Source organism: Neophocaena asiaeorientalis, unplaced genomic scaffold (genome assembly GCF_003031525.2).
Source record: "Neophocaena asiaeorientalis asiaeorientalis breed wild unplaced genomic scaffold, Neophocaena_asiaeorientalis_V1.1 scaffold641, whole genome shotgun sequence".
Classification (NCBI taxonomy): domain Eukaryota; kingdom Metazoa; phylum Chordata; class Mammalia; order Artiodactyla; family Phocoenidae; genus Neophocaena; species Neophocaena asiaeorientalis.
Genome location: NW_020173730.1, coordinates 348,243 through 372,214, shown reverse-complemented (window position 1 = coordinate 372,214; position 23,972 = coordinate 348,243). Strand labels below are relative to the sequence as shown.

The 23,972-nt window shown below is 33.4% G+C and overlaps 1 protein-coding gene across 2 annotated transcripts in view; it reads left to right on the top strand.

Annotated features, from left to right (window-relative positions):
- Positions 1 to 244: 244 nt before the first annotated feature.
- The window catches only part of ABCD2 (ATP binding cassette subfamily D member 2), a 74,242-nt gene continuing 50,514 nt past the window's right edge, over positions 245 to 23,972 (top strand). Inside the window, exons 1-6 of one of the 2 annotated variants that reach the window (XM_024750866.1) lie at positions 245 to 1,180; positions 2,683 to 2,863; positions 15,922 to 16,037; positions 19,112 to 19,280; positions 20,012 to 20,106; positions 23,586 to 23,731. In XM_024750866.1, coding sequence (XP_024606634.1) covers positions 245 to 1,180; positions 2,683 to 2,863; positions 15,922 to 16,037; positions 19,112 to 19,280; positions 20,012 to 20,106; positions 23,586 to 23,731 — 1,643 coding nt within the window. Of the gene's footprint in view, positions 1,181 to 2,682; positions 2,864 to 15,915; positions 16,038 to 19,111; positions 19,281 to 20,011; positions 20,107 to 23,585; positions 23,732 to 23,972 lie in introns of both variants that reach the window. The other variant, XM_024750865.1, reaches the window with a different exon arrangement.

Below are 23,972 nucleotides of genomic sequence, written 5' to 3'. Positions count from 1 at the left end.
GGGAGGAGCTTGGGGCTGCTTGGTGCAGCTTGAGCTTCTGAGGGAATCATCCCCACTAGACGCAGTGGAGTCTGAGCTGTGCTGCATGTCACAGAACAAAATCTTAAAAAATAAAAACAGAAGAGGAGAAACGCTGCAGAGTATGGAACGCTATAGAACTTTCTGAAACATTTGCTTGGGATTCCCGGGGAGCATGATCTTTTAAAACCAATTCTTTCTGAAGCCGGTTTGGGTAACTGGGAAAATGATACATATGCTAAATGCAGCAGCTGATCGAGTGAAATGGACCAGATCGAGGACTGCTAAAAGGGCTGCCTGCGTGGTGGCTGCAGCATATGCTCTGAAAACCCTCTGTCCCATCATTGGCAAGCGTTTAAAGCAATCTGGCCACTGGAAGAAAAAAGAAGCTTACCCGGCTGCAGAGAATAGAGAAATACTGCATTGCACCGAGGCCACTTGTAAAAAACCTTCGCCTGGAGTGAATGCAGATTTTTTCAAACAGCTACTAGAACTTCGGAAAATTCTCTTCCCTAAACTTGTGACCACTGAGACAGGATGGCTCTGCCTCCACTCGGTAGCTCTAATCTCAAGAACCTTTCTATCTATCTATGTAGCTGGTTTGGATGGAAAAATCGTGAAAAGCATTGTGGAAAAGAAGCCTCGGACTTTCATCATCAAATTAATCAAGTGGCTTATGATTGCCATCCCTGCCACCTTTGTCAACAGTGCAATAAGGTACCTAGAGGGCAAATTGGCCTTGGCCTTCAGAACCCGCCTAGTCGACCATGCCTATGAAACCTATTTTACAAATCAGACTTATTATAAGGTGATCAATATGGATGGGAGGCTGGCAAACCCTGACCAGTCTCTTACTGAGGATATTATGATGTTCTCTCAATCTGTGGCTCACTTGTATTCCAATCTGACCAAACCTATTTTAGATGTAATCCTGACTTCCTATACGCTCATCAAGACTGCTACATCCAGAGGAGCAAGCCCAATTGGGCCCACCCTTTTAGCAGGGCTTGTGGTATATGCCACTGCTAAAGTGTTAAAAGCCTGCTCTCCCAAATTTGGTAAATTGGTGGCTGAAGAAGCTCATAGGAAAGGCTATTTGCGGTATGTGCACTCCAGAATTATAGCCAATGTTGAAGAAATTGCCTTCTACAGAGGACATAAGGTAAGAAAGAAATTAAGGTGACGGGTGAAATGTGAGACTGTTCAAGCTGCCACTGCAGTGCTAGATACCATCTGTTGTACTGTTGATGGACCCACTTCTTTAGGGTTTTAGATTCTTATGACATTCAAACCTGTATTAAAATATATGCTTCATTACCCTTTTTAATCACAAGCTGTTAAAGAATTATATGTAGAGTGCAAACTTTTCTAAAGTTTCATGAAAATAACATTTTCAGCATTCTAAAAAAGTCTAGTTAGTCTGTTATCCAAATATGCTCAGAATTATCTCTAAAGCATTTTCTTAAAACTGAAATCCTAAGTAGATGATCCTAGAACATTGAAGAAAATATATGTTTAGAAACTAAGTAAACATACTTCCACTGAGATGGAAAATTTCGGATGGTATTGTTTGTTTGTTTATCAAGAGAAAAAAAAGTGCTTTCATATGAAAGACAGGTGTGACAGTTTTGCATGCCTGGTCCATGATGGAGTTCCTCATTTCGAAGAAGTGCAGGAGAGTGGCTTACAAATGGCATTTCCATTACTCTTAATGTTCAGTACCATGTTTTGACACAAATTAAAAAAGGTAGTGAAATGAAATTTTGTCTAGCTTAGAGGGAAAAGCTAAGATTAGAGATGAAGAGGAAAAAAGGAGCTCCAGAATGTTATTTTTAAATATTAAAGATTTTCAACATTAAGCAGGTCCCTTAAATAGTTAACCTGATTACATAAACTTGCAGTACATTAAAGACTTTTTAAGGTGTTGCATCTGAAATCTTAATACAAATGACTTGGCAAATGAAATAGTAAGTTATTCTAAAGTTGAAATTGTATTATAATTAAAAAGCAGAATTATTTAATTTTGAAACATCATCAATAACAACAAAAAAAGAAATTTTATAGTAGTACCAATCTGAAGAACAAAATTTAAAGCAAATTTAGGACTTCTATTCCCACTTGAAAATTGGCTTATATGTTGTAGTAATCATATTTATGTCATTCTTGAATCACTGAGCTCAGTGATATAAATTATAGCATGTTGTAGGCTTCTTGCATTTAAAACAAAACCCAGTAAATTGAGTTAATTCAAAAGTGGAGTCTAATTACACATATACATGTCATGTGTTTATTTTCAGATATTTTTGCTATAATCAAAAAGGATAAGGTTCTAACTGTTTATTCATGTCTTATGGAATATCATTTAATTTTAACATCTTATACATATAAATTTGAAAACATAAGTATAAATCACTTGTATATATTTATATTTAACATTATATTTACTGAATATCGACATTTAAAAAATAATACAGGTGTGATTACAACTAAGTAATGACTAATTCTGACATTAATCTGTATTTATTGGTTGTTAGAATCACAGATAATAGTATAATAAGTAAAACAAAATAATACGTAATTATCTTTAAAGAAAGTCCTCAAACATATGTTATTTATTTTTATAGTTCATACTAGGTTAATTCTTATCTCTTTTTCTCTCCATAGGTAGAAATGAAGCAACTCCAGAAAAGTTACAAAGCTTTAGCAAATCAGATGAACCTCATTTTATCCAAACGTTTGTGGTACATTATGATAGAGCAGTTCTTGATGAAGTATGTTTGGAGCAGCAGTGGACTAATTATGGTGGCTCTACCTATTATCACTGCAACTGGCTTTGCAGATGGTGGTAATGGCATTTATGCTTAATATCAAATATATGTTTCTGATTATTTCTCTTTAAGGTGTCACTGCTGGAGTTATGTCAGTGAATTGTGTAGTCATCATTCTATAGTCCTTAATGGTCAGAAACAATGGCAGACTTTGCAACATCCAGTAATAAGACCAGCAATATGAAAGAAGTGACTCAAAAGACCTTTCCAGTTCTGTGATATTTCAGAAACCTCTGATGTAGTGTTTTTGGGAGATGATCTTGAGCAATTTTAATTATACTTCCTAGTATAGAATGATTCTCTAGTTTACAGTTCAACTCAACACAAATTAATACCTTCAAAAGGAGCATAATAGAAAGTCTCCCCATGTGTTGTAAATTTCAGTTCTGCACATAGCATGCATTTAGTCTATAAATATTCTATAACTAGATCTGCCCTGATTTGTGATTTGAATAGTTGGTTGACTACATAAGACAACTAATAATACTGTTTCAGGGAGAGCTTCATGCCATGGAACAAGGTCTCCTCTACTTGTAGGTAATATAGAAAACCTCCTATTTGGTGGTATTGTGAGGATAGGGTTTGTCAAGTTTCAGGGGTCTAATTCTATCCTACCACTGTCCCAGTGTTTTTTTTTAATCAACATTTTTCATCCTTTGGAACAACTAAGAAAGATAAAGACAAGGAGGACAATATTAAAATGTTACGTAATACTTGAGATGGGAGTTTGGGTCTTAATTGGCAGGACAAAAGGGGATTAATTAAAGAAGCAGCATTTTCCTCTCTTTTTCCAAAGTAAAATATTCCCTCTCCTCTTTAAAAACCACTTGACCAAAACTGGTCTTAGTGTTGAAAGAGCTAGACAAAAACATGGACTTTGTGGTGAGACAGAGCTTTGCTCAAGTCTTTGCTTTCCCTCTTTCTGTCTGTGTCCTTTTAGTCATGTTAATTAAACTGTCTAAACTTCAGTTTCCTCATCTGTAAAATGAGAATCAGAAAGGCTACTTCATAGTGGGGTGGTGAGGATTTAGTAGGATAATGTATCAAGAGCATGTATCAAGAATATTGACATGGTGACAATTATTGCCTAGAAAACAAAAGGCAACACTAAGAAAAATGTAACAGAATTCACACTATTTTACAGTTATTTTTGGTGTAGAACTAAGTATTAATAGTTATTTGTTTGAAGTCATCCAATAAAAACAAGTAAAAAATTACATATGCTTTAATATTTTAAAACAGTGCTTTAATGCTTTACCAATTCTCACAAAAACACCTGTCAAATTTGAGTCATTCTTAACCTAAAATTGTTCATTTTGGTAAAGTAGGATTTGTCAATCCCTTGTGGTAAGTGCTATACATATACCAAATGTACTGTGCAACTCAAGTGTCTAATAGTGTATTCAGACCACTAGGAAAACTGAATTTTATCTGTTTAATGTTTTCAAAATTCATTTTAATCATTTTTAAAAGCTTCTATTGAAAAAGGCATTGTTAGTATTTTTAGATTTAATCCTTTCATAATGAAATAAAATAAATTGCTTTTTCAAAAGAGTATTAGAGAAAAAAAGACAAAAATGTGTGGTCTTAAGATTAGTTTTACTAAGAAATTTAACAAAATTGTCAGATATTCATAGTGAATATCTATCCATCAGTGTATGGATATTTTAAAAGTTTCATGTATAATGTATATTAGAAACTACCCCAGTGACAAAATTATGGTGTTGTTCTGTTAGCCTTTGGAAGAACTGGTCTTATTAGAAAACTCTGGAGTATTCAACATAGAACAGAGAAAATGCAGCTATTAATGGTGACAAATTAACCCCACAGAGACCAGTAAGAAGTAAACAATGTATGCAAACAATCTAACAATCTTCTGTAGGTGATGTAATAAGATATTTTAAAATAAATCCTACAAATCTTGAATATACAATAGTAAATTAAAGAAATAGCATTAAAATTTTAGATTGAAATTGTGATAATAATCACATTGATGCAAGTGAAACAAAATAATTCTTAAAGCTTCTTTTCAAAAGAAAATTTTATAAAAAGAAAAGCAATGTAAGAATTTCATAGAAGAATAAAATGAATTCATATGATAATATTAAGAGAGTGTGTCTTGATATCTTCTATAATTTCTAAGGTTACTGTGTGTATGCTTATAATGTTCGTATGTATGTATTTATGAAATATATTTGACTTATGATGACATACCACATGAAAACACTAAGTTATCATTTTACTCAGACAAAATAATTAAGTTTTTTTTTAGATAATGATATTATCTTTGAGGCTTTAGGTCTTGGAATTAAATACTATCTATCCTAATCTAGTCTTCAATCTTAATTTATACTTATGCCCTGAGCTGTCTCTTACATTAGAGATAAATTAAGCACATGATAGTACATATTTTAATGCAAAAATAGATGGAAAAAAATGGATGAATAAGAGGGATGGCAAAGAGGAAAGGGAGAAAAAGCAGAAAAGAGGAAAGAAAGAGAAGAGTAAAGGAAGAAACAGGCCACTGTTCAAATCTTGACTCTGCTATTTAGTAGTTATCCATCCTTAAGTTACAGAAACTTTATATGCCTCGGTTTTCCTTTCTTAACTATAAGAATAATAATATATATTTTACAGAATTGTTATGAAATTATAAATAATGTATTTCATGTGCCTTGAAACAGTCCATGGCAAATAGTAAGAATTTAGGTGGAAGCAACGGTTACTATTTATTACATTCTTACTATGCGGGCTCTGGTATCAGATTGCCTGGGTTCAAATGCTGGCTCTTTTGCTTATTGGACTGTGACTTTGGACAAATCATTTAACCTTTTTGTGCTTCAGTTTCCCCATTTCCAAGATGGGGGAAATTATAGCAGGGTTGCTATGAAGATTAAGGAAGATTCCATGTGTAAAATTTAGAGCAATGCCTGCATCATAGGAAATGCTCAATAGATGTTTGCTGGCCTGATCATTGTTAAAAGAGCAAGGCATTTGAAAGTGATTAGGAAGTTGGAGGTAAAGATGCAAATAGGAGGAATAACCTACATAAATTGTTTGAGAGGAGAAAAGAAAAACAGTTCTGGAGTAGATTGGTTACACCATCTAGCTACAACTTTAAGTAAAATCTTGTGGTAAGGACAGGATTATGTTTATATTGAACTTCACATTACAAAACTGCATATGGTATCATGTCATTTTCATGTCAGAAGCGGAGCTTACAGGTGATCTAGTCTGGAGCCCCAGGCATGCCTAAGATCACACAAATGGTTAGTGGAAGCACTAAGGATAGAAGACATTATGTAGTTCCTTGTGCATTGCTTTTTTCCCCTTCACTATGCTGCCTCTATATTAGCTATATTGGAACTTATTCTATAAGGGACTTAACTTATTTGAGACCAAGTAATCATGGGAGCAAACGGTTGAAAAAGGCATTGAAATAGTTGATTTTGTATCATCTCTATTATCTGTATAGAGGACATTGCCCCTTTATTTGCTTCATATTAAGAGAAAGACTGAAATTATGTGAAGAAAATAGTTACTTGGGAGCTATAATCTCAGTTGTCTAATGTTATAGGCCACTTCCACTTTTCTTCTCTTTATATCAAGAGCAGTTCTGGGCAAGGCCAGGGAAAGCTACTTATAGGTCTCTCCTGCCAGACCTTATTACAGACACCTAACGAGTAGGGAAGAGAGCAGCTAAGCCACTGGCACTGCCAGTGTTGGTAATCTGCTAGTGTGAGGTGGCACATCAGAAGTAGCAACTGAGAGATACTGTTCTTAGGAATAGAACTATATTCTACATCACCCTAGTAACATGGGTGATGTTTGTATTCTCAAAATGTACCTGCAACAAGATTCTATCCATAGCTCCTGCTGCATTAGTATGTCTCATATTCCAATGTCAAATTATTCGAATAAAATGTTATATTATAGGTCAGTTTAGATATGATTACTCTCCTGTCGACCAATAACAGTAATTATCAATATATATCAAAGACATACTTTTAGCTGTAAGTAGCTATGCATATATGTAGTTATGATTTTAAAGTATAACACATATGTCAACAAGACACAATCATTAGTGTACCACTCAACCAATTGTCACAAAGTTAAGACATACACATAACCACGACTCAGAATAAATAGAACCTTACCTTCATCCCAGAAGCCTCCATACCTCTTCCCAGTCCTATCCTCATCATTAGCCCCCCACCCCAACTCCACTTACTCCTGCCCTTGCCATGCCACAGCAAAGATAATTATTTTACTGACCATTCATTAATATTTGCTGGTTTTTGAATCTTCTATAAATAGTATCGTATAGTATGCATGAGCATTCTAGTCGCTCCACATCTTTGTCAATATTTGACATCAGTCTTTTTTGTTTAGGCATTTTTCAGCTTAGGCATATGGTGAGTGTATAGTGGTACTTTACTGTGGTCTTAGTTTTAACTTCTTTGATGACTAATAAGATTAAGCACTTTTTATTCATTTATTGGCCATTTGGATAGCTGTTCTTATGAAGTGCTGATAATTTTTAAAATTAATTTTAAATTAGCTTATCTGTTTTTTTATTGATTTGTGAAAGCTGTTATGTATTCTGTAATATGTCTTTTGTCAGACACACACACAAAATCTGAAATATCTTTTCCCACTTGATTCTTCCTTTTTCAGTCTCCTAACAGTGTCCAAGAGAAGTTATCATTTTAATATAGTTCAATTTATCAATCATTTTCTTTGTGGTTAACTGGTTTTATGTCCTGTTTAAGAAACATTTGTCTAACCCAAGGTCATAAAGGTACTCTCCAATTTTATCTTTTAGAAATTTATTGGTTTTTCATTTCACATTGATATCATCAATCTATTTAGAGTTGATATTTATATATGGTATGAAGTAGGGTAAGTTTATAGTTTTTGCTGAGATTTGTCAAGATGACAAAGGTAAAATGTAAATGAAATAAACTCAGATTATAAAAGCAAAGGATAAAAGTACAAAAGAATAGCCTACTTTTTTAACTTTTAAAAATTAATAGACTTAAAAAAAATTAATAGACTTAAAGCTGAGTTATAAAATTCTTTCTCATCTTTTCAGTGAAATAGCAACAGATGTGACTATGTTTCAGTACATACTTATTATTAGCAGTGATGAAAAGTAGCAGTAAAATGAGCAGATATGTTAACTATTAAATCCTTAAATGTGGAACTTTTGAAAAAATATTTTAAATATTTGGTGAGGAAAATGAAATATGTTTACCTAAGATACAAAATAGGCGAGTGCTTTAGGTCATGAATTTATATCTCTGACACTAAGGAATCTGGCCTTGTCATAGAAGTTATTTGCTAATGTGTACATGACAAAATACTCTTGCACTGCTCTCAAACTACCTGCCAAAGAAAAACCAGTAGAATAAGTCAAATGAAGTCTTTCCAGAGCTATTTGTAATTTTGTTACAAATTTGTAATTTTGAAAGCATGGAGAAAACCCAGTAGATAATAGTCTGCCAAAGCAACAAAGAAGTTACCATGCCATACCAAACACCAGTCCATCTGTGCTAGTGTTATTTCTTTTTTGAATTTTATTTTATTTATTTATTTTTATACAGTAGGTTCTTATTAGTTATCTGTTTTATACATATTAGTGTATATATGTCAATCCCAATCTCCCAATTCATCCCACCACAACCCCTGGGCTTTCCCCCCATGTTGCCCATACGTTTGTTCTCTACACCTGTGTCTCTATTTCTGCCTTGCAAACTGGTTCGTCTGTACCATTTTTCTAGATTCCACATACATGCATTAATATATGATATTTGTTTCTCTTTTTTTGACTTGCTTCACTGTGTATGACAGTCTCTAGGTCCATCCATATCTCTACAAATGACCCATTTTCATTCCTTTGTGTGACTGAGTAATATTCCATTGTATATGTGTACCACATCTTCTTTATCCATTCATCTATCAATGGGCATTTAGGTTGCTTCCATGACCTGGCTATTGTAAATAGTGCTGCAATGAACACTGGGGTGCATGTGTCTTTTTGAATTATGTTTTTTTCTGGGTATATGCCTAGTAGTGGGATTGCTGGATCGTATGGTAGTTCTATTTTTAGTTTTTTAAGGAACCTCCATACTGTTATCCATAGTGGCTATATCAATTTACATTCCCACCAACAGTGCAAGAGGGTTCTCTTTTTTCCACACCCTCTCCAGCATTTATTGTTTGTAGATTTTTTGATGATGGCCGTTCTAACCAGTGTGTGGTGATACCTCATTGTAGTTTTGATTTGCATTTCTCTAATAATTAGTGATGTTGAGCAGCTTTTCATGTGTCTCTTGGCCATCTGTATGTCTTGTTTAGAGAAATGTCTATTTAGGTCTTCTGCCCACTTTTTGATTGGGTTGTTTCTTTTTTTAATATTGAGCTGCATGAGCTGTTAGTATATTTTGGAGATTAATCCTTTGTCCATTGATTTGTTTGCAAATGTATTCTCCTATTCTGAGGGTTGTCTTTTTGTCTTGTTTATAGTTTCCTTTGCTGTGCAAAAGCTTTTAAGTTTCAGTAGGTCTCATTTGTTTATTTTTGGTTTTTATCCATTACTCTACGAGGTGGGTCAAAAAAGATCTTGTGCAATTTATGTCAAAGAGTGTTCTTCCTATGTTTTCCTCTAAGAGTTTTAGAGTGTCCGGTCTTACATTTACGGCTTTAATCCATTTTGAGTTTATTTTTGTGTATGGTGTTAGAAAGTGTTCTAGTTTCATTCTTTTACATGTAGCTGTCCAGTTTTCCAGGACCATTTATTAAAGAGACAGTCTTTTCTCCATTGTATATCCTTGCCTCCTTTGTCATAGATTAGTTGACCATAGGTGAGTGGTTTTATCTCTGGGCTTTCTATCCTGTTCCATTGATCTATATTTCTGTTTTTGTGCCAGTACCATACTGTCTTGATTACTGTAGCTTTGTAGTATAGTCTGATGTTGGAGCGTGATTCCTCCAGCTCTGTTTTTCTTTCTGAAGATTGCTTTCACTATTAGGGATCTTTTGAATTTCCATACAAATTGTGAAATTTTTTGTTCTAGTTCTGTGAAAAATGCCACTGGTAATTTGATAGGGATTGCATTGAATCTGTAGGTTGCTTTGGGTAGTATAGTCATTTTCACAATATTGATTCTTCCAATCCAAGAACATGATATATCTCTCCATCTGTTTGTGTCATCTTTTTTTTTTAACACCTTTATTAGAGTATAATTGCTTTACAATGGTGTGTTAGTTTCTGCTTTATAACAAAGTGAATCAGCTATACATATACTTATATCCCCATATCTCCTCCCTCTTGTGTCTACCTCCCACCCTCCTTATCCCACCCCTCTAGGTGGTCACAAAGCACGGAACTGATCTCCCTGTGCTATGCGGCTGCTTCCCACTAGCTATTTTACATTTGGTAGTGTATATATGTCCAGTTTGATTTGTTTCATCAGTGTCTTATAGTTTTCTGAGTACAGGTCTTTACCTCCTTAGGTAGGTTTATTCCTAGGTATTTTATTCTTTTTGTTGCAATGGTGAATGGGATTGTTTCCTTAATTTCTCTTTCTGATCTTTCATTGTTAGTGTATAGGAATGCAAGAGATTTCTGTGTGGTAATTTTGTATCCTGCTACTTTACCAAATTCATTGATAAGCTCTAGTAGTTTTCTGGTGGCATCTTTAGGATTCTGTATGTATAATATCATGTCATCTGCAAACAGTTACAGTTTTACTTCTTCTTTTCCAATTTGTATTTCTTTTTCTTCTCTGATTGCTGTGGCTAGGACTTCCAAAACTATGTTGAATAATGGTGGACATCCTTGTCTTTTTCCAGATCTTAGTGGAAATGCTTTCAGTTTTTCACCATTGAGAATGATGTTTGCTGTGGGTTTGTCACATACAGCCTTTATTATGTTGAGGTAGATTCCTTCTATGCCCAGTTTCTAGAGAGTTTTTATCATAAATCGGTGTTGAATTATGTCAAAAGCTTTTTCTGCATCTATTGAGATGATCATACTGGTTTTATTCTTCAGTTTGTTAATATGGTGTATCACATTGATTGATTTGTGTATATTTAAGAATCCTTGCATTCCTGGGATAAATCTCACTTGATTATGGTGTATGATCCTTTTAATGTGTTTTTATATTCTGTTTGCTAGTATTTTTTTGAGGATTTTTGCATCTATATTCATCAGTGATATTGGTCTGTAATTTTCTTTTTTTGAAGTATCTCTGTCTGGTTTTGGTATCAGGGTGATGGTAGCCTCATAGAATGAGTTTGGGAGTGCTCCTTCCTCTGTAATTTTTGGAAGAGTTTGAGAAGGATGGCTGTTAGCACTTCTCTAAATGTTTGATAGAATTCACATTTGAAGCCATCTGGTCCTGGACTTTCGTTTGTTGGAAGATTTGTAATCATAGTTTCAGTTTCATTACTTGTGATTGGTCTGTTCATATTTTCTATTCCTTCCTGGTTCAGTCTTGGAAGGTTATACCTTTCTAGGAACTTGTCCATTTCTTCCATCTTGTCCATTTTATTGGCATAGGGTTGCTTGTAGTAGTCTCTTATGATGCTTTGTATTTCTGTGGTGTCCATTGTAATTTCTCCTTTTTCATTTCTAATTTTATTGATTTGAGTCCTCTCAGTCTTTTTCTTGATGAGTCTGGCTAAAGATTTATCAAGTGTGTTTATCTTCTCAAAGAACCAGCTTTTAGTTTTATTGATCTTTGCTATTGTTTTCTTTGTTTCTATTTCTTTTATTTCTGATCTGATCTTTATGATTTCTTTCCTTCTCCTAACTTTGGGTTTTGTTTGTTCTTTCTGTAGTTCCTTTAGGTGTAAAGCTGATTGTTGATTTGAGATTTTTCTTGTTTCCCGAGGTAGGCTTGTATAGCTACAAACTTCCCTCTTAGAACTGCTTTTGCTGCATCCCATAGGTTTTGGATCATTGTATTTCCATTGTATTTTGTCTCTAGGTAGTTTTTGATTTCCTCTTTGATTTCTTCCGTGATCTCTTGATCATTTAGTAACATATTGTTTTACCTCCTTGTGTTTGTGTTTTTTTATGATTTTTTCCCTGTAATTCATTTCTAATCTCATAGCATTGTGGTCAGAAAAGATGCTTGATATGATTTCAAATTTCTTAGATTTACCAAGGCTTGATTTGTGACCCAAAGTGTGATCTATCCTTGAGAATGTTCTGTGTGCACTTGAGAAGAAAGTGTAATCTGCTCTTTTCGGATGGAATGTCATAAATATCAATTAAAGCTATCTGGTCTGTTGTGTCATTTAAAGCTTCTGTTTCCTTATCAATTTTCTGTATGGATGATCTGTCCATTGGTGTAAGTAAGGTGTTAAAGTCCCCCACTATTATTGTGTTACTGTTGATTTCCTCTCTTATAGCCTTTAGCATTTGCCTTATGTATTGAGGTGCTCCTATTTTGGGTGCATTTATATTTATAATTGTTTTATCTTCTTTTTGGATTGATCACTTGATCATCATGTAGTGTCCTTCCTTTTCTCTTGTAACACTCTTTAATTTAAAGTCTATTTTATCTGATATGAGCATAGGTACTCAAACTTTCTTTTGATTACTATTTGCATGGGATATCTTTTTCCATCCCCTCACTTTCCATCTGTATGTCACCCTAGGTCTGAAGTGGGTCTCTTGTAGACAGCATATATATGGGTCTTGTTTTTGTATCCATTCAGTGATCCTGTGTCCTTTGGTTGGAACTTTTAATCCATTCTCATTTAAGGTAATTATCGATATGTATGTTCCTATTACCATTTTCTTAATTATATTGGGTTTGTTTTTGTAGGTCCTTTTCTCCTCTTGTGTTTTCTGCTTAGAGAAATTCCTTTATCATTTGTTGTAGAGCTGGTTTGGTGGTGCTGAATTCTCTTAGCTTTTGCTTGTCTGTGAAGCTTTTGCTTTCTCCGTTAAATCTGAATGAGATCCTTGTCGGGTATAGTAGTCTTGGTCCTAGGTTCTTCCCTTTCATTACTTTAAATATATCATACTACTCCCTCTGGCTTGTAGAGTTTCTGCTGAGAAATCAGCTGTTAACCTTATGGGAGTTCCCTTGTATGTTAGTTGTCATTTTTCCCTTGTTGCTTTTAATAATTGTTCGTTGTCTTTAATTTTTTTCAATTTGGTGACTATGTGTTCAGCATGTTTCTCCTTGGGTTTATCCTGACTGAGACTCTCTGTGCTTCCTGGACTCAGGTGGCTATTTCCTTTCCCATGTTAGGGAAGTTTTCAACTATAATCTCTTCAAATATTTTCTCGGGTCCTTTCTCTCTCTCTTCTCCTTCTCGGACCCCTGTAATGCGAATGTTGTTGCGTTTAATGCTATCCCAGAGGTCTCTTAGGCTGTCTTCATTTCTTTTCATTCTTTTTTCTTTATTCTGTTCCATGGCGGTGAATTCCACCATTCTGTCTTCCAGGTCACTTATCTGTTCTTCTGCCTCAGTTATTCTGCTATTGATTCCTTCTAGTGTATTTTTCATTTCAGTTATTGTACTATTCATCTCTGTTTGTTTGTTCTTTAATTCTTCTAGGTGTTTGTTCTTTAAATCTTCTAGGTCTTTGTTTAACATTTCTTCTCAATCTTTGCCTCCATTCTTTTTACGAGGTCCTGGATCATCTTCACTGTCATTATTCTGAATTCTTTTTCTGGTACGTTGCCTATCTCCACTTCATTTAATTGTTTTTCTGGCGTTTTATCTTGTTCCTTCATCTGGTACATAGTTGTCTGCCTTTTCATTTTGTCTGTCTTTCTGTGAGTGTGTTTTTTGTTTCACAAGCTGCAGTATTGTAGTTCTTTTCTTCTGATCAGTTTTATTTCTTCTTAACAGAGGCTATCAGTGAAAGCTATTATTCAAACTACTTTTAACCCAAATTCATAAAATCCCATAATTATTTTAGATCATCAGCCAGATTCTCTGAGCCAAAACTATTCTTAGCACTTTAACTGATACAGCAGTTACTATTTTGGTAGCTTGCAAGAATCCTTTGTTAATTTTTTGTGGCTATCTAAATTTTATCCCACATTTAAATGTGTTTAAGAATATCTACATTCTGTTCCCAGCCATTTTAGCCATTCAGGTCTTTCTCTCATCACTTATACTAACACTCAAAGCCTTTCTTTTTTCATTCTTCAAGGAAACAGACTAACTTCAAGGGAACTAAAGATAGTTTTCTAGAGCAGTACTTAACTCTAGAGCTGGGAGGTCCCCATGAACTCATGTTTTTTCTGATACGCAAGTAAAATCAGTGCTTAACACCAACCCATACTGTAACTTGACCAGGTTATTATTCAATTGGCATTGCTTGAAATTTCCCTTCTTTGAGACATTGCTTATGCTGTACTTGTGATCTTTTAAAATTGTATGCAGTCTTCAAAGCCTCACTCCCAGTCTACTCCTCCATGAAGCATTTCTTGTCTCTTGCAGAGAAATTATTTTTGCATCCTTCAAATGTGTCATATTATCTCTCCTCATAGGCTGCCCTGCATTGTTATTTGGGAACTTGTCTTCTTTCTCCTATCAAACTGTAAGCTTCCTAAGGAAAGAATCTGAAAATTACATTTAATCCTTGCATATCCTGTAACACCTTGCCTAATTTCTTGTAAATCCTGCTGTTCAGTAAATATCTGCTGAGTGAATTTTACCTTATATTATGCATGGATCTCTTTCAAACTCAGCTGAGCTGTCTATGAGCAAGTAAAGGTGAAAGTATCCAGTAGTTATAGCAGGGCACATGTTAAATATTTGCATGTCATGGAGAAAAAAAAAAACCCTTTTCACTGAGATAAATCCAAGCAAAATAAATAGCATAGTGGGCTCATGGCTATTTATATTATTCTAATTTCTTCATTAATTTACAGCTTTCAATTTAGAATTTTGGTGATAGTCCATAGAAAGGCTGGATAGAGAATCAAACTGATGCCAAGATTAAAGTAATGACCTGGAGAGAATAATTTTTAAGAATAATACTAAATGGAGTAGATAATAATAACAATAATAACAATAACACGTAGAGAAAGTAATAACACCTAACATTTAAGATTAATTATTATAAACTATGGATTAGGCTAGCACTTTGTTTACATTTCCCCTTTAAATCTCACAACAACCCTCTGAGATAGAATTGTTTGAGATAGTACTATTAATTCCCTCATTTACACATGAGAAAGTAGCATGAAGAAGATTAGTGGCTTGCTCTACTAACCTTACTACTTGCCAATAAGTAGTAGAGTCTGGGTTCTAACCTAGTCTGACTTCTGGCTTTTAACCATAATTATGCATTGACAGTAATTTAGGATATTTATCTATCTATCCATCCATCCATTCAATACACATTAAGGAGTATTGTGTTCTAGACACTCTGGTGAGTACTAGGAATAAAATAGTCTTGCCCCTTAAAGAACTTATAGTCCACTGGAAAACCAGACAAGGGTTTCCAGGGAAACCTGTACTAAAGAGTTAACTCTTTAAGAAAGAGCTTGGCAAAAAAGAAAGTATATTAAAGTCAGAAAATATTATATATGCAAATACCAGAGAGTAAGCAGAATATTGCATGGTTGGGGTGTTGCTAAACTGTAGGGTGAAAGTTGAAACAGGTAGACAGAGCTAGATTATGAGGGTCAGCTACTTTGCATTTCTATTAAAGAAATCACACTTGAAATATTTGCTTAGATTCTAGTTAATGGTATTTTATTGACTGAATCAGTAGTATTTTATTACCTAGCTCTAATAAGGGCAGGACGTTGACTTTGGTAAGGGTTGAAAGAATGCTAAATGAAAATAGTCTTAATTCCTATAGATTTAATTCTTCTAACTCTCCTTCTAGAAAAATAATGACAAAGGAAGATTTAAATAAAATCTGGTACAAACACTATTTTTTAAATAATTCATTAATTCCTAGGAAATTGCTGATACTAATGAAAAATTTTCATGCGGTTGTTTTAGCCACAGTCTCATAGTACAAAACAAAAACATTTAGTTACTTAAAAAATTCCACAGTTTTGTAATTTGCTTTTAGATCTAGAGGATGATCGAAAGCAAGCTATGGTTAGTGAGCGGACAGAAGCGTTTACCACTGCTCGAAATTTATTGGCCTCTGGAGCTGATGCTATTGAAAGGATTATGTCTTCATACAAAGAGGTACTTGCATTTCTTGTTATCAATTTGATTAAAATAAGATATATGGAAATCAAGTAAAAAATGTAAATTACCATATATGTTTATTATTTTGGAAACATCTTTTCTCTACCAAAAATTGCTAAGAGTATAATCAAGATAAAGGACAACAACTCCCAAGTCTATTGCTGCTAATACCTTTCAGTTTTTATACTCTCAATTGTCAACTCCTTTTTCTGTCTATAGTATGACATATTTGCTCTTAAATTTTACTAAAAGGTCCTTTGGTATGGATTTTGGAGCCAGAGTGCCTAAATCTAAATTCTTGCTGCAGTATTTACAAATTATATGAACTTGACCTGTTTGTGTCTGTTTCTTCATCTGTAAAATGGGGATAATGATAGTGATGACTTTGTAGAGTTGTTGTGATAGTAAGCACTTTAATAAGTGTTAGCCAGTAATATTACTTATACACCTTGCAAACTGTTACTTATACTTCAGGACAAGTCAATCCTTACCAACCACGTATAAAAAACCCTTTTGTGATTCTACTTTCTTTCTGACTTCTCTGCAGAGTCTGGGTCTTCCTCCTCTGTGTTCATAGTACATCTGGTGCTTTATTTACCACATTATAATTATCTGTCTTTTGCATAAGACGCTGAGTGGAAAGCAGGAACTATCTTATTCATCTTTACATTCCTAATATCTATTTTAATGCTTGGAATATTGTATATGGTCAGTAAATATTTGCTGAGAGAATGGTAATAAAACCTACAGATAGCACAGAGTTAAGATTAAAAATCACTTTATTCAACTCAGATATTAAATAATATTCCCATGGACAGTCATTCTCACTATTAATTACTCTTGTGGCTTTTGTATCAATATGAATTGCCAGAGCATCATTATAAATTTAGCTACCTATTAAATTATCCTTGAATAAATTATATAAGATAGTTGCAAAGTTTGTGATTTGCTGACAAAACTTTTCAATCTCATTTAACAACTGATTTGTTGAATTGGGTTTTTTTTAAAAAGGTAAAACCAGTTGTTTAGGGCCACAAAGCAAGACAACTCAATTAAAACGTTTTTTTCAAATAGTAATTTTGATAATCCGGAGACACAGTTTTGGGGATAGCTTTTTCAGCTAATAAATTACTTATTATTAAAGTTAAATGAGAAATCAAAAAAAAATTTTTTTTTTAATTTTTTATTTATTTATTTTTGGCAGCTCTGGGTCTTCGTTGCTGCGTGCAGGCTTTCTCTAGTTGCGGCGAGCGGGGGCTACTCTTCATTGGGGTGCGTGGAATTCTCATTGCAGTGGCTTCTCTTGTTGCTGAGCACAGGCTCTAGGCACGCGGGCTCAGTAGTTGTGGCACGCAGGCTCTAGAGCGTGGACTCAGTAGTTGTGGCACACGGGCTTAGCTGTTCCGTGGCATGTGGGATCTTCCCGGACCAGAGCTTGAACCCGTGTCCCCTGCGTTGGCAGGCGGATTCCCAATCACTGCGCCACCAGGGAAGCCCCCAAAATTTTTATATATCTCACATTCAATTCATTTTGCATGTATGTGCATTGAATAATAGAACTTTTACTTCTAAAGAATCTTATTACTCCTGTGAAAGCACATGAAAGCATCATGGATTCTCCACTAGTTCTAGAGAGAACAAGGTTTCTTTTTAGACAAACCCCCTTGTCTTATATCCCAAAGTAATTTGTCCACAGTCACATTCTCATTTCTTTTTTTTTTGTTTGACACTCTTTGCCCATTCATCCCTGCATCCTGGTCTACTAACTCAATGCCCCCTGCCTTTCTTTAATTGACCTCCACATTTGTTTCAGATTTTTTTAATGCAACTATATTTACTTAGGTTTCTTTTGGATCCATATTTTGTTAATCCTTAGTTCTGATTTCCTCTACTTGGGAACTCAAGAGATTCTTCTAGATAACAGTTTAGAAACTACCCTATATAATAGCTATAACATTAATATATAGAAATGAAATACTAATCTAATTATAGACCTCTCACACAGTAGAGACATGTGGTAGAAGGCTTTTAACAATAATACCTGCTCATTCACTGTTTAAGTTTTGCACACACAAAAATCTTACACAATGTTGGTAATGTATTAGTCCATAGTTTATTGTTTAAGAGACATTTATTAGTGACATGTCTTGCTATTGATACCAATTTCCTACTAAACAGTTCTGTAAGGGAATGGTTTTTGTTGCTTCCTTTTCACTGAGAAAGATGGTCTTGACAGGCCATGAGTCACCTTTCAGATGAGTCATGTTGATAACAAGGTGTTCTTTTAATAGAAAAGCAGTAGAGATTCAACCTAAATTGGACAACTGGCAGAATACGAGCAATATACCACTCTATTGAGCCTTTTGAACTAAAGCAGAGATTTATCTCATCTAGAAAAAAAGTCATATTTAATATTTTTCTTTGGGCATATAAATTATGTTTGGCTTGAAAAGAAGCTGAATTTTGTGGGATTTGGACTGAAAAGGATTTAAAGCTTTTCACTGAGCTCACGCCCAATATTGGTATCCACTAGCAGGGGTATTTTCTCTGGCTAAACTTAGGAATTTTGACAATCAGTTTGACTCAGAAATGTCATTTCATAATAAGAAAAATACGCATTTTTCTTCTATTTAAAATCTTCTATTTTTAATTGAAAAAAGATATCAAAATAAAAAATCATAATTTCACTGAATGGATTTAAGCTTTTCACAAAACTTCTAATTTCTGGAAATCAAATTTTCTTGCAAACAGGGGCTAAATCAGAAAATTGATTGAAAGATTTTTAAGTCTCACTAATATTCTGAAGTCTTTACATTTCACTTTGAACCCTGACTTGAATGAATAATTTTTATGTGTTTTTAAATTCCAATCAAACTTAAGCTGTCAACTTGCTATGCTGCTTTCTTGGTAAGTTTTTTAGTGTTACTGGTTTTAGTTATCAGATGTACTATCTACTTTTCAAGTATAATAAAATAGGATCTTTAACATTAAATCAAGAAGCTTATATGATTGCATATTTGTTTAAAAGTCTGTCTTGAATATACTGTTTTATCTCCCTATGTTGGTTTTAGATAACTGAATTAGCAGGCTATACTGCTCGAGTATACAACATGTTTTGGGTCTTTGATGAAGTAAAAAGAGGCATTTATAAGAGAACTGCTGTCTTGCAAGAGTCTGAAAACCATAGCAAGAGTGGAGTTAATGTAGAATTACCCCTCAGTGAGACATTGGAAATCAAAGGTATTAAACTCAAATGTTTTTATATTTTTTCTATATTTAAATGTTTATCAACAGAACCAAAGTTTTTTAGAAGATAGCTTTGAACAGATGTAAGGAACCAACACTTAGTTATTTAAACAGTTATTCCTAAAGTTAGTGCTGCATTTTGAGGAGTAGTGACTAATGTTACCATAAAAAAGATTATGCTACTTTTATTTAGGACAAAATGTCTAGAATTATTTTTAGAAACTGCACACATGGCAAAATGAATTGTTTGCATTTAAAATTCAAATGACAGAATTAGAGCTAATGTCATACTGTTCTCCATCATTCTGTCATTTGGTTTGGTTATTATAGTTTTAAAATTTATAGTTTTCTATGTCTTAATTTCCTTTTTGCAACTGTGTTTTTTTCTATAGGAAAGTTTAATTGAGAGAAATAAGTAGTTATAAACAGTGTGGCTGGGTTATACAAGATAGAGTTTAGCTTTGCTCTCATTATGATATTAACATCATATTACAGTAAAATAATATTTCTGAGAAAGATTTCCCAATTAGATATGTCAAAATGTGCAAATTTACATTAGACTTTCTTTAGATATAGATATCTATATTTACATTTATTTCTATGATTCATTAATGTGAATTATCTTTATAGTGAATTTATCTGTTATGCTACATTATACTTTAAGTTATTTAATTAGCAATAACACATGATAGCTTTTGAAACTTAAACTCTTCCTTAACTTCTAGGAAAAGTTATTGATGTGGATCATGGAATTATTTGTGAAAATGTCCCCATAATTACACCAACAGGAGAAGTGGTGGCTTCCAAGCTAAAGTTCAAAGTAAGATGATATTCAAGAATCTTCTGATTGTTGCCAACACAATAATACAAAACAACTCAGAATTCATGTACTTTATATTAAATACTTGGAGGAGCATATGGAAAGGAGGGGAAATCGAGAAAGGTATGCATAGAGGCTCAATTACAGAAGCAGTTACTTCCTCAGAAAGCAGAGAGAAGGAAAAATTTGATTTCTACCGCTTTATGGCCTGGTTGAAAATCAAAATTAGAGTACACTGAGAGCCTGTACAAAGTAACTTTTGGGAACAATAGGAAATTTCTTCAGAAATTAATATCTGGAAATACATTTTATTTTTTTTCCTTATAGGAGTTACTCAAAAAATACAAGCCTATATTGTTATATATTTACTAAAATATGAGAGAAGTCATCAGCAAGTTTATATTCTCTAAATTTAATTTATATTTTCAATAATCACATCTTCTATTAGGAAAAAATGATCAGAAGATTCATAAATTGGAATTTAGCTTTTAATTCTGTTGAGAATAATAGTTATTTGTTATTTAATACTCTGTCTTGATTACAAAAACTAAGGTGCAAAAATAGCTAATAAATCTGAGACCCTGATTTAAAGTATTGTAAAATTCAAACACACATTTTGGAATTCAAGTACAAAATAATTTGCTGATAAGTATAATGGAGTTATCTGTGCTTAGTTCAAACAGTGACATGATTGGACTTGATAACAGAATTAGAAACATGACCCTATATGTGCATTTAATGATTTTAATATGGACCTTAGTCTAGGTTTAATTATTAAAGATACATTTGAAAATGCATAAGCCTGCTGGAAGAGGATGAGAAGTACTGAACAGGGAGAAATTCTGTGTTAATAAACGTAAGAGAAATTGTGTTTTAACTACAATTTGGTTGGGCTCTATTTTTCCATTAATGGACCTATAGAGTAGCAATAAGGTGCTAATGATGCAGCATAATCTTAAGTAGATTTAAAATAAAGCCTTTGAAGAGGCCTACATGGGATATTTAACTATTTGCTAATACTTTAGCAATTTTTAATGTATGATTTTGTATAGAGGTTTTTCATCAGGTTAGGTTTCATAATATCAATTCTTGTTGCTCCATTTATTAAATAGAGGAAGAGTCTTGAATTCTGCCACCTACTAACTAAATACATTATTGTGGACACATAACACTCTTTCTGTGAAAAAATTCAGAGCTCAGTATATTTTTATGTAAAATGAATTTTAAAATACTTAATCTAGTGAAAGTGTCATAAATTTTGAGGTTCTACAAAGGTATATGTTAATATAGTGTACTTTTATGATAATTATTTATTTCTGAGTCAGACAGGGAGTTTTATTTAAAGTCTCAGGTCCCCAAAGTATAATACAAAATTTTGTTTCCTCTGCATGGATTGATAAATAAACAGGTTTCTAGAGGAAAACATTCTCATTCTTATGTTAGCCTTCTGGAATTAAAAAACCATTTGGAGAAGAAGATTTCAGTAAATGTGGGAATTCTTTTGCCTCACACTCACTGTTTACTAAACATCAGAGAACTTATGCTAAAAAATAATATGAATGTAGAAAAGTCTTCTATTATGACTCAAAATGTGTTAAATTTCTGAGAATTCCTTGTAGAGAATGACCCTATTAAATATTTTATTTATATACCTTTTCCATGGCACATACCTTTAAAAAATCATTTGAAAAGTGTTTATGCTTCTATAAAATTAAACTTTCTTAATCCTCTCTCTACTGAAAGAGCAGAGCAAATCACAAAACCCTTTCTGGGTTCTTCCCAGGATTTTTTTTTAACTTTATTCTATTAAAATGGCATTTCAGTTTGCCTACAATTAGGGAGAAAAAATATCTGTGGTCAGATTTTATAGACTCAAGCTTGCTCCTGTCTTATGTCCTTGTGGTAGCTATCTTTATTGCCTGGAATGCTCTTCCACCAGATCTTACTTGTTGCTTCTTGTCACCAGGCTAAGGCAAAATGATATCTCCTCAAAGAGGACTTTCCTGACCACCTAATCAAAAGAAGCCCCCTTCCCCTGCCAACCTCACAATGCCACCATCTTTCCCTAACACATCTTCCTTTTTTGCTATCATAATAGCATTTACGACTAGTTAATTTTTTGTTCATGTGTTTATTGCCATCTTTGCCATTGAAATGTAAGCTCCATAAAAACAGGGACTTTGTCTTGAGCAGCACTGTATCTTCTGTGCCTAGAAGAATGTCAAGCACATTTAGGTATTCAATCAATGTTTGCCGAGGAAATGACTAATTACTTGGAATATAAATCTGAACCATTTTTGCTTTACATATATTTATTACATACATTCTTAGTTCTTTTATCTAACCTTCATATCAACCTTTTTTTCCTTCCCTTCCTCCCTTCCCCCCTTCCTCTCCCTACCACCTTCTTTCAGCAAAAAATTTTAGCTTATGTTATACACGGCAAATAAGTAATGGATATACATGGATATGGTTCCTTATACTGACATAATACAAGTAATATAATGCTCTTTCACCTTTGAGTTTTCAACATAATGTATTCTACACCATGGACCTTAGATACATGTATCTATACGGTACAAAGCTACATATACAGGCATACTGTAAATTTCTGCCTCTCGTACTTTCATACTATATTCATTATTTAGTCACTGATTATAAAATATCATTTGTTCTTAGAAGTAAATCAGAGTTTTAAATAATGTTCCTTTTTCTTGACCCTTACAATACCTTTAAGATAGTACATTGACAACTTCCTGATCCTATTGCATGAAATAAGAAGTCATGAAATTTAACTGTTTAAATGATAAATAAGCTGAAAGATTCTAAGAGAATCATCCAATCAACAATCAATAAATAGCTTAATTCATCCCTAGACATGAGACTAAATTACAGTCTTCTTGCTTGTCTCTGTCTTAATTTCATAAACATATTTTCTCCATCTGTGAATAAACCAAAATTAGAATCATTTTATGTCTCTCATTATGGGTTTTTGTAATTTCTGTAACATTTCAGACTACTGAATTAAACAACCCAGCTGACTTGTAGAACTCCAACTTACAAATACAACAAAGTTGTATCTTAATTGAAGTAAATTTAATCAAATATTAATATAAATAAAATAAATTCAATCTATTTTAATTTAAATTAAATTTTTCCAATTTCTTATTTCCACGTGGTTATGTTCCTATGTATTTGTGTAGTGTGTGATGGCAAGACCTCAATGAAAATTTTGGGAAGTCAGTGCTCCTTTGAAGAAGATCCATTTCTTTGGAATTGGATTATTTTATGATGCTTTTAGCGTCAGAGCATAGTCAAAAGCCAGATTTGATGGTCTCGGTCCCGATATATTTTTCTTTGATTCCTTGCCCATCCTAGGTTATCATGTGTTTGAAAGTTTAAAAACAAATCCCTTTTAAATGCTGCCAAATGAAACCATTTTTACATATTGTAATTTCTAATTTTATTTCTTACGTTAGGTAGAAGAAGGAATGCATCTTTTGATAACTGGTCCCAATGGTTGTGGGAAAAGTTCTCTCTTCAGAATTTTAAGTGGGCTCTGGCCTGTGTATGAAGGAATCCTATATAAACCACCTCCACAACATATGTTCTATATTCCACAAAGGTAGGTAAAGTTTCTTATATCACAATGAACAATTTCCTTTTGCTTTTGAATATCTTGATTCCTTAAGCTCTTCTGTAGGTAATCTTTAAGCATGTTTTTATTGAGAGATGCAATTAAGGAAATAAAAATTATCCTAAAAGTTTTATTACTGCTTTGATTATAATAGTTTCCAGGATAATAACAATTCTTTTCATTTTCACATCATTGTAATGAACACTCAAAGACTATAGATGTTAGTCTA